Here is a 15102-nt window from a genome sequence, read left to right as displayed (position 1 = left end):
AGCAGCCATTAGGAGTGAACCACTGGTGCCTATGACCACCCGGTCAAGTCTCCAGAGAATTCTGCTGAATGCAAAGCTCTAATCCCCAAAGGTCCCACACTGTATAATTCCTTTTCTACAACATTCTTGAAATGAGGAAATGACAGGAATGGAGCACAGATTGATGACAGCCAGGGGCCAAATGGAGGGTTAGCGTGGGAGGGAAGTGGGTGCGTTTATAATAGGGCAGCACAAGAACAGAAAGGTGCTGTAGCGCAACTGTCGCTCTGTAGTGTCAGCGTCACAATCTTTGTGAGCTTGTCCTGCAGTGTTGAGAGTGTTCCCGGAGGAGGACGCTGGGTGACAATGCCCAGGACCTCTCTGTTTTCTTTCTCTACTTGGTTCCCACACCTGCACGTCACTGTGCAGTTAGCTCATAATAGACACTTCAAAAATATATTATTTCTTTTTCAATAATGGATCTACTGCACTTTTTAAACAGCTGCTGTCATTGTCCTGGAATTCCTCTTTGTAGCCCATGGGCCCATATGCCTGGCTGGAGGGAATTTGTGTTTATCTATTTCTTTTGTGTAAGAACTATTAATTTTTCTTTTTTGGAGAAATTAAAAGAGAAAGTAGGTAAAAGCTAGAAGGAGGTAAAGTGTTCTTCTTTCTGTGAAAAAGTTCTTTAAAACGATTTTGTGTTTTACATTAAAATGAGACGTCCTTTTCTGGGAGTTTTCTTCTTGACTCTGATGGGGGTCCGGGGGTCAGCATGGGTCAGCAAGCTGTGGTGGGCTCTCTAAGCTGTGTGACAGGCTGTGAAAGGCCTTCACTTTCTGGTATTTAACAGCCCCAAATCCACCTTAGAAATGCCCTAAAATGCTTTTGTTATTGACTGCATTTGAGGGTGTCACCTATTTTTTCCCTTCAGTCCCATGCACGTTTCCTTTCTTCTCTTCAGCCTCTTCCTCCCCCACCCCCACTCTGAATTAATCAAGTTCTCACGAAAGCGGTCTTTGCCACTGGAAGTCCCTGAATGTCCCAGGTTGGGCATTCTGTGCTGTAGGTGCACCCACCCCCACGTAACGCTGGGTCCCTTTAAATGGAAGGTCAGCCTACTAGGATAGAGTGTGTGCTTTATTCATGTTATCAAATACCCACGCACTCAGATCGAGAGAAGCAAGGAAACCAAAACGCACAATTCTTTCGTTTGTAACCTAAGACCTAATAAAATTCATTCACAGACAAGCGGTACGATCCAGCGTTTCCTGAAGCCAGTGGTGGGCAGCCCTGACAGTGCAGCTCTGGGAGCTGCCACCCAGGTCCTGCTGCAGGCTCCCTGTGCTGCCACCCAGGGGACAGACCTCGGCCATGTAGTGACACTGACAAAGACGACAGCGGCTTCCTGAAGCCCTTACCATTGCGGGGCCTGTGAGCGCCCCCTTGTCTCCTGGGTGTGTGTGTACTGTCCTCTCTCTGCAGAGGGGGCACTGAGGTTGAGAGCAAGGGGTCCCTCCACCTTCCAGCACCCCGGGGCTCTGGTCCCTGGAAAACACCTCACAGATGGGGTCCAAGGGGCTGTCGCTGTGGGGACAGCAACTCAAGACTCACAGATGTTTTCAATTTGGGAAAATTGGGGGACACAGCAAGTGCTTGTGAAGCCCTCCCCATGCCTCCCCAGCAGTGCTGTAACTTTTAGTCCACAAAGGCAGTGCCTGGCTCAGGTTCTTGGGGACAGCGGGAGGGGCCGCAGCATCAGTGGTCTGACTTCTTGTCATTTGGGGCTTAGAGGCTTAGAAACAACGTGCTCTCTGAGGCTGGTTGAACAACCACCGCCTGTGGTTCAATGTCAGTTCAATGTTAATTTCCGTTGATTTGGCCACTTGTCTTCCACATCAGGTCTGTGAAAGTCTCTGATCTGAATTATCAGATTTCTGACAAATCTGGAAAGAGCCTACGTAGTATACATAGCCCCTCCTTTTCCTAAACTTAGGTGTGGCTTTCTCTTTATTTTCTTTAGTTTTTGTGTGTTTTTTTTAATTTTATGGGACAAGGAAGAATGGTGAAGTAAACTCCATAATGAAATAAACATCATGAAATAAACTCAATAATGAAAACAGGGTGCTGGTTTTCTTCCTCCTGCCTTTCCTGCTATCTTCTCCACCTTCTGATGGGAATGACAGAGGGCCGGAGGTGGTCTGTGAGGCTGGCCCTGCACTGTCCTGGCTCGGCCACAGCAAGCAGATGCAGACAGCTCTCCCTGCCGCATGGGTGATCACTGGGCCTGCCAGGGGGCCTGAACTCACAGTGGTTACGATCCCTGACATTGAGTGGAGGACTCTGAAAAGGTGTTATGAAAATGGTTTTACTGTGAGCTGTACCATCATCGCCACCATCGTCATCATAGCACCAAATAAGATTTCATGTGTGCTGAGTGTGCTGCTAAGTTCTTTCCATACATGGTCTCAGCCAGTGCATCCTGCACTTGACCCCTGGAGGACTGGCTGAAATACCCCCCGACTCGGTAGCTTTGGGTCAGATCCCTCGAGACACTGACACGGCTGGGCTTCATCTCTGAGCTCTGAGTTAATCTGCCTGAAACAACCCATGAGCTACATAACATTACCCCCAGTTTACAATGCGGAGACAGCAAGAAAAGTCAGGGGACCTGATCACAAAGCTCATTGCTACTGATGGGGCTTTGAGAGTCGGGCACAGAGGACCAGGAAGACCTCTGTGGGGCGATGCCTGGGGGAGGACCGGCCCTGGAGGTGCGGGGGGGAGACAGGGGCATGCGTGTTATCAGGAAACAGAGGTGCCAGAAGGAGGGCCTAGTGGTCACTTTCTCCAGCCCCCACCCTTGGCGCCAGCACACCTGGCTCTGTTTATGTGGGATTCTGTCCATGTTGTACCCCTTCTTCTCCCCTTCATATTTCCCATATTGCCCATAAAACGGGAAGGAATAGTAAAAAGAGGAAATTGCAGGAAGAAAATAAACAAGCTTTTCTTTTTGAGTTTATTTTTAGTTATTTATACTATAAATCTTTGAACCCCTGAAATTAACAAAAGAAATGAACAAAAAAGGTCTATATAAGTATAGGAAAGGGACTGAAGACTCAGGAATAACATGTAGGCTTTTTCCACATTTGTCACAAACTCATTGATTCGGATCTGAAGCTCTGAAACCCTGAGGAGAGGCTGGCAGCACGGAAAGCTATAAAGCCAGGGTGCCGACTGGTGGCCAACTTCCACTGGCGTGTTTTCTTTGGCTCACACAGCATTTGAAAAATATTCAAATCAGTTTAAAATGTGGGAGTTTTCATTAAAAAAACACACACAAAAAAAACCCACCGCCAGTTTGCAGCTTTTCTTGAGGGACGGGGAGCGCTAGTGTCAGGGCTGTGGCTGGTGGGGTTTGGCCCTGTGAAAGGTGCCCCTGCCAGCACGCCTGGTCTAGAAAGTTCTGGACTTGCACTCAGATGGGTCACCAGCTGGGTGACTTTGAGGCCGGCACTCCCTGGGCCCCTCCCCCCGCCTGTGCCCCTGGCAGCCTGTGTGCGTGAGAGCACCTCATAAACATGAAGCACGGCGACCCTCAGAAATGGACTCGCAGTAATGAGGCGCTGCTGGGCACGAGGGGAGAGACGCTTGCGGACAGTCCCTGGGCACGTACGGGAAGTTCCCTGCAGCCTTCTGCGGCAGTGTCAATCATTTCTTTCCTTTAAAAATGTGTTTTCTAAAATGATTATGATTATTTTACGAGATCCATGCAGTGTATGAGGTGCTCTATAGGGCGTATCCGGCCCCAGCTGGCGCACTTCTGGGTGTTTTATGGCAAATGATTCTCAGATTACCCTCTAATGTAGGAAGGCCTGCCTGTTGTCTGAGCTCCCTGGGTCATATAGAAAACCCTTGGACTTGATACAAAACAGCTGCCTCAGTCAGCTGTTCCAAAAAAGGAGTAGGAGAAAGGTTTTTGTAGCTGATGGAGATTTTGAAAAATGTTAAGTTACTCTTTCCTTGCCATTAAAGTGTGATTTAATTTTGTTAATAATTGTGTAAATCTAAAAAGAAGTGTTCCAGATGAGTTTGTTAAGTGCTCTCGGCAATGCTTGCAGTGGGTCCTGGGGCATGTCCTCTGGGGAGGGGGGGGTGCAGCTCAGAACTCCCTCTGACCTCCAGGTCCCTGGGCCTCAGCCCAGCTGGGCTGGGGTCAGGGGCCAACTCTCAGCCCCCTCCTCCATCTCCTCTGGGTCCCTGCTGAGACCAGCAACAAAAGGTCAATTGTCTGAGGCCCCCTTTGTCTCAGGGGCTCTGTGGGCCTCTCTGAATGCCAGTGTCTGTGCACGTTGGGTGTGAATGCGTATGTGTGTGTATGTGTGCAGGTGTGTGCATTCGAGTATTGTGTACATATGTGCATGGTTGTGTGCACACACGGACACATGCCTATCAGTATGTGCACACATATGAATGCATGTGTACATGCGCATGCACACAGTGTGCATGTGTGCATGCATATGTGTGAGTGTGCATGCACACATGAGTGCACATGCTTGCATGCATGTGTGTATGCACACGGGTGTGCACATATACATGCATGCATGCATGCATACGTGAGTGTGGGTGTGCATGCACACGAGTGTGTCCCTGTCTGTGTGCATATGTGTGGGCTGGGTGTAAACATGGGCACACGTGCACGTGTGGGAGTTGCTTAAAGCATTTCTGCATTGCTGACGCTCCTTAGTGGACCCTGACTGGCTGATGGAGGTTCCTGAGGCTGAGGGAGAAGTGCCTCCTTCCCGTCTCTCAGGAGATGACATAGTTGCCTTTATCTGGTATGTGCTGTGGTACACACACCTCGGAATGTTCTACGTCCTCTGCCTCCTCCAGGGTGAGATAAATGCAGCAGTGAGGAGAGGCGCAGGAGGTTCCTTCCATAGCTCGCCGGCCTCTTTGCCTGTCCCAGCCTGCATTTCATGGTGAGGCTCACGGGACTGTCCCACACTGTTCCAGCCTTAGTGCTGCCGAATTGTACCCAGTGTATTCTGTGTGGGGTTTTGTGGGGCTTCAGTCATGTTTATAGAATGACTGTGAGTGCTCTGTTCCCATCCACCACGTATGCTGGTTCCCACGTGGCTCCGGGGCGTTGGTGTGGGTTCCGGTCATCTTGTCCCCTGGTGTGGCTTTACCAGGCCTATGCACGCAGAGGTCTGCCTGCACGTGCTGTAGTCAGCCTGCATGAGTCCAAGATTCACACTTCCTTCCTTAACACAGGTGTCCTTTTAAGAATGACAGTAAAACATATTTGATTCAGAAGCCAGGAAAAGACTAATAAAAATGCTGAATTGAAATTCACCTCTGTGAAGGGTTTATCTCCGAGCCCCATAGAAACCAGCACAGCTGCCATTTAACAGCCTGTTTTGCCTTTTCCTGATTCCCGTCCCTTCCATGCTCACATCCTCCCTGCTCCAGCAAGGGCTTATCTTTCAACTGTGAAAACGCCACCAATTAAACAACTTATCAAAATATCCATTCGGTGAAATTATCTTAGAATCAGCCTAACTGTAAGCCAGAACTTTTTAATCCCAGGACATGTAAAGTTACCTAGTGTGTGAGATCTGCAAATTGCTCATCCTAACCCTTTGGTTACAGTTTCCGTTTTCATTTCATTCCCCAAATAATTTCCTCCTTGTTCTTTAAATTCTTGATTATCCCGAGGCTCCTTCCTCTGCTGTTTGCTTAAGTCGCAGAGAAAATATCCTCCTGGCTTAGCTGAGCCAGATAACCGCATGAATTCAGGCGAGTGTGACACGTCACCTTGAAGCCACATACCTCAGGCCTCACTTTGACATGCGTGTTTTGTAAAGCTGAGCCAGTCCTCTGAGACTGCGATGGCTTGTCACTGGCTCTGTCCTGGGGTGTATGCACGGCTGACAGCAGCCAGGTTCTCCTGGAGCCCAGCTGTTCACACAGTAGCGGGGGAGGCAGTCTTTGTCGGACTGGCCAAGGTGCTGGGCTTTCTTATCTCAGCGGTGAAGTTTTCTCTCCTAACTCTCTCTTCCCCACCCTTTTACCTTGCATTGCCTGGGGACCCTCCTGCTATCTCACAGCACCCAGCATAGCACCACAGAAGTCCCTCCACCCCCGCCTCCAGGGTGACATCAAGGGAACCAGCCACACGCGTTTAGGATGTTAAGGTGAAACTTATCATAGGTCAACTTCTCACTGGAAGTATTACCGATGATGCTTAGGCTTTAACCTCCGTGAGTTCCTTAAACAACTGGGTTATGAGACTTACATCGTCGTGGCCGTGGCTGACAGTGTTTTTTACATGGTGAAATACTTTCAAAGTTCCAAAAGCAAACTTAAAAATTACATTTCAGAATGTGACAACATTTCCATGAATGAGGTATTGCCTATATAGAGGGGTAGTTATTATTTATAGTTTTTCCTATCAGGCAGCTTGCACACAATGCACACACAAAGATATGAACACAAGTATAGAAACTTGCTTAATCTTTACGTTCATCCTATGGAAAAATAATTATTTTGCCCACTTTATGAGCACGGAGGCTCTGAGTTTAAATGACTTGCTGACACCCATGCCGTTAGCTGTTGAAGTGGCTGGCCTAAGTCTTCTGTGATCAACTACAGACCCTGCGTAAGCGAGCTGGGGTCCAGGCATAGGACTGGACCGCTGGTTATGCCTGAGAGGTCTCCCGTGGAATAAGGGGAAGTCACGGGGTCACCCAGGCCCCAGCGGCCGTGCACACTTTCTCTTGCTGTCACACGTGGATCACAGGCTTGATGCCTTGCTGTTCTCAGAGCGGTGGCCTGCTGGCCTCGAGCTTACGGGGTCATTGTGACTGACTGCCCCCCCCAGGGATGCTCTGGCCCAGGTGGTCAGTCCCCCGGGGCTGGGGGTTGAAGGAGTGTGGTGCTGTCCTAATGCAAATCCCACAAGCAGCACACACACCCTTTCGCGCTTTCTCTGAGTCCAGAAACCCTGTTTTGCTCACAGAGACAGAGGGTAGAGTGATGGTCACTAACGACTAGGGCTTGAGGGGAGGGAGGCTGCTGGTCAGAGGTACAAAGTGCCAGCTGTAAGATGAGTGAGTTCCGGGACACAGTGTCCAGCACGGTGACTACGGCTGACAATGCTGCACTAGAAACTTGGAAGCTGCTGAGAGCAGATCTTAAGTGTTCTCACCAAGAAAAGAAAACGAGGCAACTCTGAGGTGATGGAGGTGTTAACATGGTAACGTGAGGTCATGGTTTCACAATATATGCATGTATCAGGTCACCAGCTAGTGCACTTTAAATATATACAGTTATTTGTCAATTACACCTCAATGGAAAACTTTTAAAACTTTTAGAAAAGGAAAAGCAGGGGGGAAGAGCCCTGTTTTGGAAGTCATCCCCGAGGAGAGACACCTTCTGTTTAATCCGTAGGCCTCTTTAAGACCCTTTCAGAATGTGACGACCCTCTGGGAACTCAGCTGAAACGAAACATCTATCATTAAAATGTGTTTTTTATGAGACGTTAGCAGAAGCGCGTCTAGGAAACGTTTGAAAACACTGACCATATTAAGTTAATTTTCTGGTGAATCAGCATATTCTTGATAGCATTTAACATGTATTTTTCTGTTTTAATTGCAGCTTGGGTTGACGATAGCCATTCGTTACAGCCACAGGTAAGGCTTCCATCTTTTTAACGCCGTGCACGCCCCCGTTTATAGTATCGTTTGCTCTCATCTACAGGTTTGTGAGCTTCCCCTTGGGACTGCTCTCCCCATGATTTTAGTATCACAGCAGTTAGAGGAAACTGTTCTAGTTGATTGGTGAGAGTTCATCGCTGTTTGCAGGAATAAGGTTTTTACGTACAAGTCGGGGAAGGTAGCACATTGCTTTCAGAACAGAAAACATAACATTCAGAGCAGGGACACAGAAGTGGGTAATGTACTCTGTGCAAGAGTGAGAACTGAAGTCAGTCAGGGGTGTCCTGCGTGAGTGGCGAGAGGTGGGGGCAGCCCAGCCCCTCCCCCTGCAGCCTCCCCTTGTCGTGGGTACTTCTGAGAGCAGGGAAGGCCCTGTGTTTGTCTTGCTTCATGATTTCTGCCTTTGCCTCAGTTGCTTCATGTGCATAAAGAATGTTTGTTTCTTGAACTGGTATCAACCTTTCCCCTTTGCACGCATCAAAATGTATTAAGATGGTTACGGAGCGAGTGCCCACTGTGTGACACGCATAGTGCCAGTACTGTGGCACTGGCTCCTGAGAAAAGTAAAGAAAAGCTTTATTGAGAAGTCAGCGGGCAAGGAGACAGGAGGCGGGGCTCATGTCTGCCTCCCCATCCAGGGTTCTGGACAGATGTGAGGGGTTTCAGCATCGGATCTTCCTTCCTTCTGAACTGGTTCTGGTGCTCAGGTTCTGGCCATGTCCCTGTCCTCTGGTTCTGTGTGGGGCTGGGAGGGGGACAGTTAAAGATTCACAAGTGTGACTTGTGAGTGGTGTATCCCAGGTTTAAACTTTGGTTTGAGTTCTTGTTGGAAACAGAATGGGGCCAGTTTGAGCTGGTTCTTGGTTACAAGATGTTGAATTAATTAAAGATCCAGCCCCAGTAGAGGGGCCGTAAGCCACGTGGCTCCTGTCCTTACACCAGCTGTGCTCACAGCCGCCCCAGAGTGCTACCATCCATCACAGGCCTCAACTCACCCTCCCTGACGATAGCTTGGGACATTAGCCAGCCCTCCACAAACAAGCCCTGGCTGCCTGATTTCACAATAAGCTTGCCTTCTAACAATGCTTGTGCCCAGTTGTGCACAAGGCTTGCATTTTAGTGTGAAGTGGGCGGTAAAGTGGGCGGTCCCCAAACCTGGGATGGCGGCCGTGAGCTGTGTAGGTTAGAGCAGGAGAGGGCAGGGGTGGAGTGAAACCCTGGGGATGAATGAAGAAAAGGGTTCGTGTTGGGCGTTGGAGTCATAAGTGTGCCCGATGGCTGCACACACCAGTCCCTTATGAGCACAGCCAGACCGCTGCCGCCGATGACCTGCACAGCTGCCCTGCACTGATGAAGCCTGGGGTGGATCATGGCCCCTGGACGTGACTGCCTGCTGGACCCTGGGTGTGTCGCATGTGCACATGTGTGTGTGAGAGAGACAGGCAGCGCAGCAATGTCCCCGCCCTCCAGCCAGGCCACTCCTCTGCTGTGTTTCCAGGGATGTTTGCTCCAGGCTGTCTTGTCCCCTGTCCTGGCTCTGGGGTGTAAAGTTCAGAGCAGGGAGTCATGGGTATTTCATAAATGTAGCAAAAAGAGAGCAAAAATCTAAGGAAGTTGCACAGGAAAGTAATGAGATTGAGGAGGAGGCAAGTGAGGGCGTCTCCTGAGACTCCCCTGTAAGCTCCATGCTCCTTCACCCTCTGCCTTGGGGCCTGGGGACCCCGAGCGAGTGCTGGCCCCACGAAGCCAGCATGCACAGAAGCCGGTGTGTGTCCCCTGCTCAGAGTCGGATGGCCTTCGGCGCAGTGGCAGCAATTAGGAAGAGGTTGCTGTAACTCAGGGGTGATGTGCAGGCTTCCTGTTGGCTTGGCCGGGGCTCTAACAAAGTGTCTGTGTCCAATTTACACACCTGATTTACACGACCCAAGGGGGGAGTGTGGCAAGGACCATTTGACCTGTCCGCATCTGGCATCTTAAAGTAACAAAGGCATCATGAGGTGTGTTTCCCAAAAATGACTTCTGGCATATGAGGAATTCTTACTTAAAGTGCTAGGAAGCGCAGCAGCTTCTGTAAATAGCAGGGCGGGGTGGGGGACGCAGTCTGAACTGATGATGCTCACGCACGTGTCACAGAGCCGTTCGCAGTCAAGGCCCGCACCACGTGCCCTCTGCCCGGCCCGTGTCCTCTCTGCGGTCCGCGGGTGCAGTGGGCATCTGCCTTCCCTGTCAGACTCCTGCAGGTCACTGTGCTGCCGGGTGCTTGCTCTTGTGGTCCCGCTGCCATCTGGCCCTGTCACCTCCATCTGTCCTCATGGACGAGGAGGAAGGTGAAGGCTGTGGGTTTCTGGTTGTGCTCCCTTTCGAAACCCTACCAGCTTATTTAGATGAATGGAAACCTCCATCCTTTCTTCGACTACTTCTTTTTTGGTAAAAAATACCTAATATAAAACTTACGATTTTAACCCTTCAAAAAGGTAAAAAAGTGTATATTTCAGTAGTATTAAGTGCGCTTGCGGCTCGGTGTTCTGGAGGATTGGTTCCAGGACCCCCACGGACACCCAAATCTGCGGTGCTCGAGTCTCTTCTATAAAATGGTGTGGAACAGGTACTTGCACACAGGTGACAGCAGGGCGTGCCTGCCTGTCACCTCACGTGCATGGACCCCGCTTAGGACTTGGCATGTTGCAAGTTCAAGCTTTGCTTTTGGGAAGTTTCGGGGATTTTTTTTTTTTTTTAAATCTTTTGATCTGCGGTTGGTTGACTCCTTGGATGCAAGACCCTTGGGTACGAGGACTGGTGACCGTACGTTCACACTGCTGAGCAGCCCTCACCACCGTCTCCCTCCAGAACCTTTCACCTTCCCAAACTGAAACTGTCCCCACTGGACACTAAGTGCCCGTTCTCCCTGTCCTAGCTCCTGGAAACCCCCATTCTGCTATATAAGGTATGATGTGAATACCTCATACAGGTGGAGTCACAGCGCTTGTCCTTTTGTGACTGTCTTCTGTCACTGAGCGTGATGTCCTCCAGGTCCATCCACGCTGTAGCAGGTGTCAGACTGCCCTTCCCTTCTTAAGGCTGAATAATATTCCACTGTATGTCTACGTCACATTTTGTTACCCAGTCAGCTGTTGAAGGGCACCTGGGCTGTGTCCACCTTCTGGCTGCTGTGAGTAACCCTGCTGTGAACCTGTGTGTCTCCCTGAGAGCCAGCTTTCAGTTCTTTGGGGTACCTACCCACCAGTGGGATTGCTGGGGCAGAAGGTAGTTCTGTGTTTAGGTTTTTGAGGAACCGCCATGCTGTTTTACTGTCAGTCACTTTGTAAATGGCTGCAGCCTGTGTCTGTACCACTCTGGGTCATTCCAAAGGCTCACGGCTGTTACCGAGAAATGGTTTCCATGTCCCTCGTCATGCTGATCCACAACCCACGCAATGGAATTGGGTCCTCTTGCTGTGGGTGGGGATACCTGTGGAAGCAAGGTTGGACTTTAGGTTCTGATCACCAGGGCTGTTTCCAAAAGGCTAACGGGGGGACTAGAGCCAAGAGAGATGGTGGAGAAGACCCAGCAGACTCCCGTGGTCGGCGGGGGCGGGATGAAGGGGTGGGAGGAGGCAACCGTGGTTCCAGGATAACAATACTGGGGGGGGGGTTCACTTATGAAGAGGATCAGACTGAGGGAACTTAAAGGACAGGCGTGTGGAGTGGAGGAGAGGAAGTCACTAACACCCTGTAAGTCTGGCGATCAGGCTGTGCACACACGTGGGGCGGTGCTGCCGGGAGCGAGAGGGTGGCCCTTGTGTGGCGAGAAGGCTCAAGGCCTGAGAAGGGAGGTCTGGTTTCATTGCTGTGACCGTGCACTGATGCCTCAGCTGGCAAATCCCTTGTTATGTTGACATATTCAGGGTAAGAACACCCCGGCCCATAACACATGCACACCCAACCTTTCCCCCTCTTGCCCCCGGTCGTGGGGTCAGCCTCTCCCTCCTGCTGGGCCTGTTGCTCAGGCCTATCCGTGGGCTATGGAAGTGTGTGTGTGTGTGTGTGTGTGTGTGTGTGTGTGTGAGACATCGTGTGGGGTAGGGGTCAGGGGTTGGGAAGTGGTGAATGACGTCATCCTATTCCAACTGTACAGACATTCTGAACGAGGAAGAGCATCAGCCGTGACTGACCGGACGTGTAACAACAGGTCCTGCACACATTTCGTTTATTATCATGGCGTTTTCATTTATTTTTGTAAAGTCAAGTCATTTTCACAGAGTGGAAAATTGTCTCTTGCTGTTCATTCCCCACTGTTTGGCTTGAGGTTTTCGGGTGGAATCCACACGGTGGTGACAGCTGGGTAACCCCCAGAAGTGCCCTTTGCAGATAACAGCTCTCGGGGCCCCACCGCCCACACAGCGGGGAAATTGTTCCCCACTGTGTGGGTGTTTTGTTTTTTCTTTTTCTGCAAGATTGAGAGCTTAGATGATCTTCCTGCCTGTCACAGTGCAGCAACCCGAAGAACCCTGCTGCCCTTGGTGGGGACCCTGGCAGGGAACAACGGGGCCCAGATGTGATCGTGTCACCTTAGCATGCTTCTCTGACACAAATGAGAGGCCACAGAAAACAACGGTGCGGGGTTTTTCACGTGGCACATAAGCCCACATTTCTAAGAAAAGCTCATGAAAGCAGGGTGTGAGACAGCAGACTAGTCCCCAACAGAATTATTTTGCTGTGATTGTATCATTTTGTTGGTTGTCTTTCTTTAATAAATGAGAACGGAAGCAGAGTTTCCATTTGGCTCTAGTTCCCTGGCTTGATTTTTCCACGAGCCTAGAGGTGTTTCCTTCCCATAGCTGCCTTCTTTCTGTTGGTTCTCAGTGGCCCTGAGGAAGGCCAAATGCAGAACCTCGTTCAGGCCCAGGCCCTGGCCCTGACATTGGAGTTCCAGGTATCAACCCCCTAAGAGTCCCCGGGGTCCTCCGTGCGCTGGCGAGCGGAAGGGAGAAATGGGCAGCCTGCATGTGGTCAGAAGCGGGCAGGCTCCTGTGCGTGGTTTGGCCGTGTCTGAGCTGCACTGTGGTGGGAAAGCGTGTCCGCCCAAGTGTGGCCCCTGGATAAATGGGCACGCACAGGCTGCCTCCGCTGTTGGGTCTGAAGGGGCCCGTGGGCTGCGCAGGAAGCAGAGGGCCGTGTGCTTCTGTGCTCTGATTTAGACCAGAAGTGGCGTTTGAGCTTCAGAGATGAATCAGAATGCTTGTTGAACGGACAGGAGGCATCAATGCACAAATGAAATTGCCATCTTGAAATCGCAAGGGAGGACACGACAAGAAACAGGCCATCGGGTCCGTTGGACTTTGATTTGGAGTGTTGGCAAACACCTCGCCATGGCCATTTGGGGCTGGTTTGATCTTGTGGAGACAGCTGGGGGAGACTGTGTTCTCCACATTTTTGAAAAATAAACAAAGATGCCTTTCTGCCCTTTTTCCCTCTTCCAGGGAATAGTTGTTTCTGTCACTGGGTTCTCTGCTGACTGTTCTGTCTGTCTCTTTTACAGACTTCACAGTGAGGCCCCAACGAGATTTAGACTCGGGGTTGCCAAGAGCTTTATTCAACCCTGATGGTATAGTCTTAAAAGCAAAGCCATCTTTCGGGAGGTTGAATTTTTCAGATGACCTTGACACAGAACATTGCCCCCAGAGAGCAGAATGTGAATATTCGCGGGTGTCTGAGTTCTGTGCTCTTACCTACGACCTCCTGAGGGCCCGCTGTGGTGAGCGTGGCCTGGTGCGGGGGCTGTGCTGGGCAACTGGTAGGTGCTTCCAGGGTCCAGGGAGTAAGGAGAAGATACATATGTCTTCCTGGGCCTCTCCCACCCCCTTTTCACCCCATGTCTGGTATCACGTCGGTGGCCTTGACCTCTAGGGATCTTTTGGTCCAGGCTCTTGGCCATTTTCCCTGTCAGACCTGCCCATCACGTCAGTTGCCACCTCCATGGAGCCGTCTTCTGCCTGCCGCCAAGGGGGTTTTTCTCAAACACAGATCTGATCCTGCCTCTCCCCCACAGAAACTTCCATGGGCTCCCATGCCCAGGCAACAGAATTCTGACCCTTAAAATGGGATTCCAGACCTCACCCCCAACCCCTGCCTCCCACTTAGCAGCTTCCTGCCTCCCCCACCCTTTGGTCTTGCTATTTCCTTTCAGGAATTAACTTCCTTCTTCTCTTCTGCAGTAGTGAACTCCTACTCACCCTCCAACGGCCCCTAGGTGTCACCTCCTTTTCAAATGTTTGTCAAGGAACCATGCTCCTTTCTGTTGTTAGGTCTCAGGGCTACTTTGCAGGCCAGACCCTAACTCCATGTCTTTTCCTTTCTGTCTCAGGCAGCAGGTTGGAGAGGCAGACTGCATTCTTGCCCCCACGTCTCCCCACGCCCCTCCACATCAGAACATGTGGACGCCACAACCCAGCCCTCAGAGCCAAAGCCATCTGGCAAAGCCGTTCTGTGTGAGTGGGTCTGGGAGAACTGGTTAGTCTTTCTTTTATAATGTCTCTAAAAAATGACCACTTCTTTACTTCCAAAAGGAGAAGCCACCCAATTTCTAGAAATTCAACACAGCCCAAATTAAAATGTAGAAATATGAATGTAAATTTTTATGTATGACAAACTTATTCAAAAAATGACAAGCTAATTCAAAAATTTATATGTAAAGGCCAAAGCAATTTTGAAAATGATCAGGTTGGAAGACTTACACTACCAGACTTTGAGACTTGTTGTAAAGCTACAGAATTCCACACAGTGTGGTAGTGGTGAAAAGACAGACGTGTCGGACAGTGGAACAGAATAGAGTCCAGACCCATACATAAATGACCAGTTGATTTTTAACAAAAATGCCATGGTAGTTCAATGGAAAAGGATAATATTTTCAATAAATGGTACTGAAATAATTGGGTATCCATTGAGAAAAAAACAAAAACAACAACACCCCAAAACAACCCAAGCTCTCAATCCATACTTTGTAATATGTACAACAATGAACAAAAATGGATCATGGGCTAAAGTAGAAGGTAAAACTGAAAACTTGATAGAAGAAAACAGCAGAAAAATCTTTGTAACCTTGGGCCAGGCAAAAATTGCTTTGGATACAAAAAAGCATAAACTATGAACAAAAAGGTTGGTAAAATGGATTTTTATCAAAATTAAAAACATCTGCTCTTAAAAAAAACACTGTTGAGAAACTAAATGACAAGCCACAAACCAGGAGAAAAGAATTTCAAAACACAGATCTGATAACGGACTCATATCCAGAATATGTGTCAAACTCGTATAACGCGTTAACAAAAAAGCAATTTAATGGAAGGGCAACAAAGTCTTGGACCAGTATTTTACTGAAGAAGAGCTACAGACAACAGGTTAAATAT

At 49.7% G+C, this 15102-nt stretch overlaps 1 protein-coding gene across 1 annotated transcript in view; it reads left to right on the top strand.

The window, feature by feature from the left end:
- ACOXL (acyl-CoA oxidase like) overlaps positions 1-15102 on the top strand; it is a 288665-nt gene that overhangs the window by 75201 nt on the left and 198362 nt on the right. The window contains exon 9 of the mRNA XM_074333923.1: positions 7642-7676. Within this exon, the coding sequence (XP_074190024.1) occupies positions 7642-7676 (35 nt within the window). The remainder of the gene's footprint in view (positions 1-7641; positions 7677-15102) is intronic.

Source organism: Rhinolophus sinicus, linkage group LG05, assembly GCF_036562045.2.
Source record: "Rhinolophus sinicus isolate RSC01 linkage group LG05, ASM3656204v1, whole genome shotgun sequence".
NCBI lineage: Eukaryota > Metazoa > Chordata > Mammalia > Chiroptera > Rhinolophidae > Rhinolophus > Rhinolophus sinicus.
Note: the sequence above shows the minus strand (reverse complement) of the source record. Positions and strands in the feature narration are given on the sequence as shown.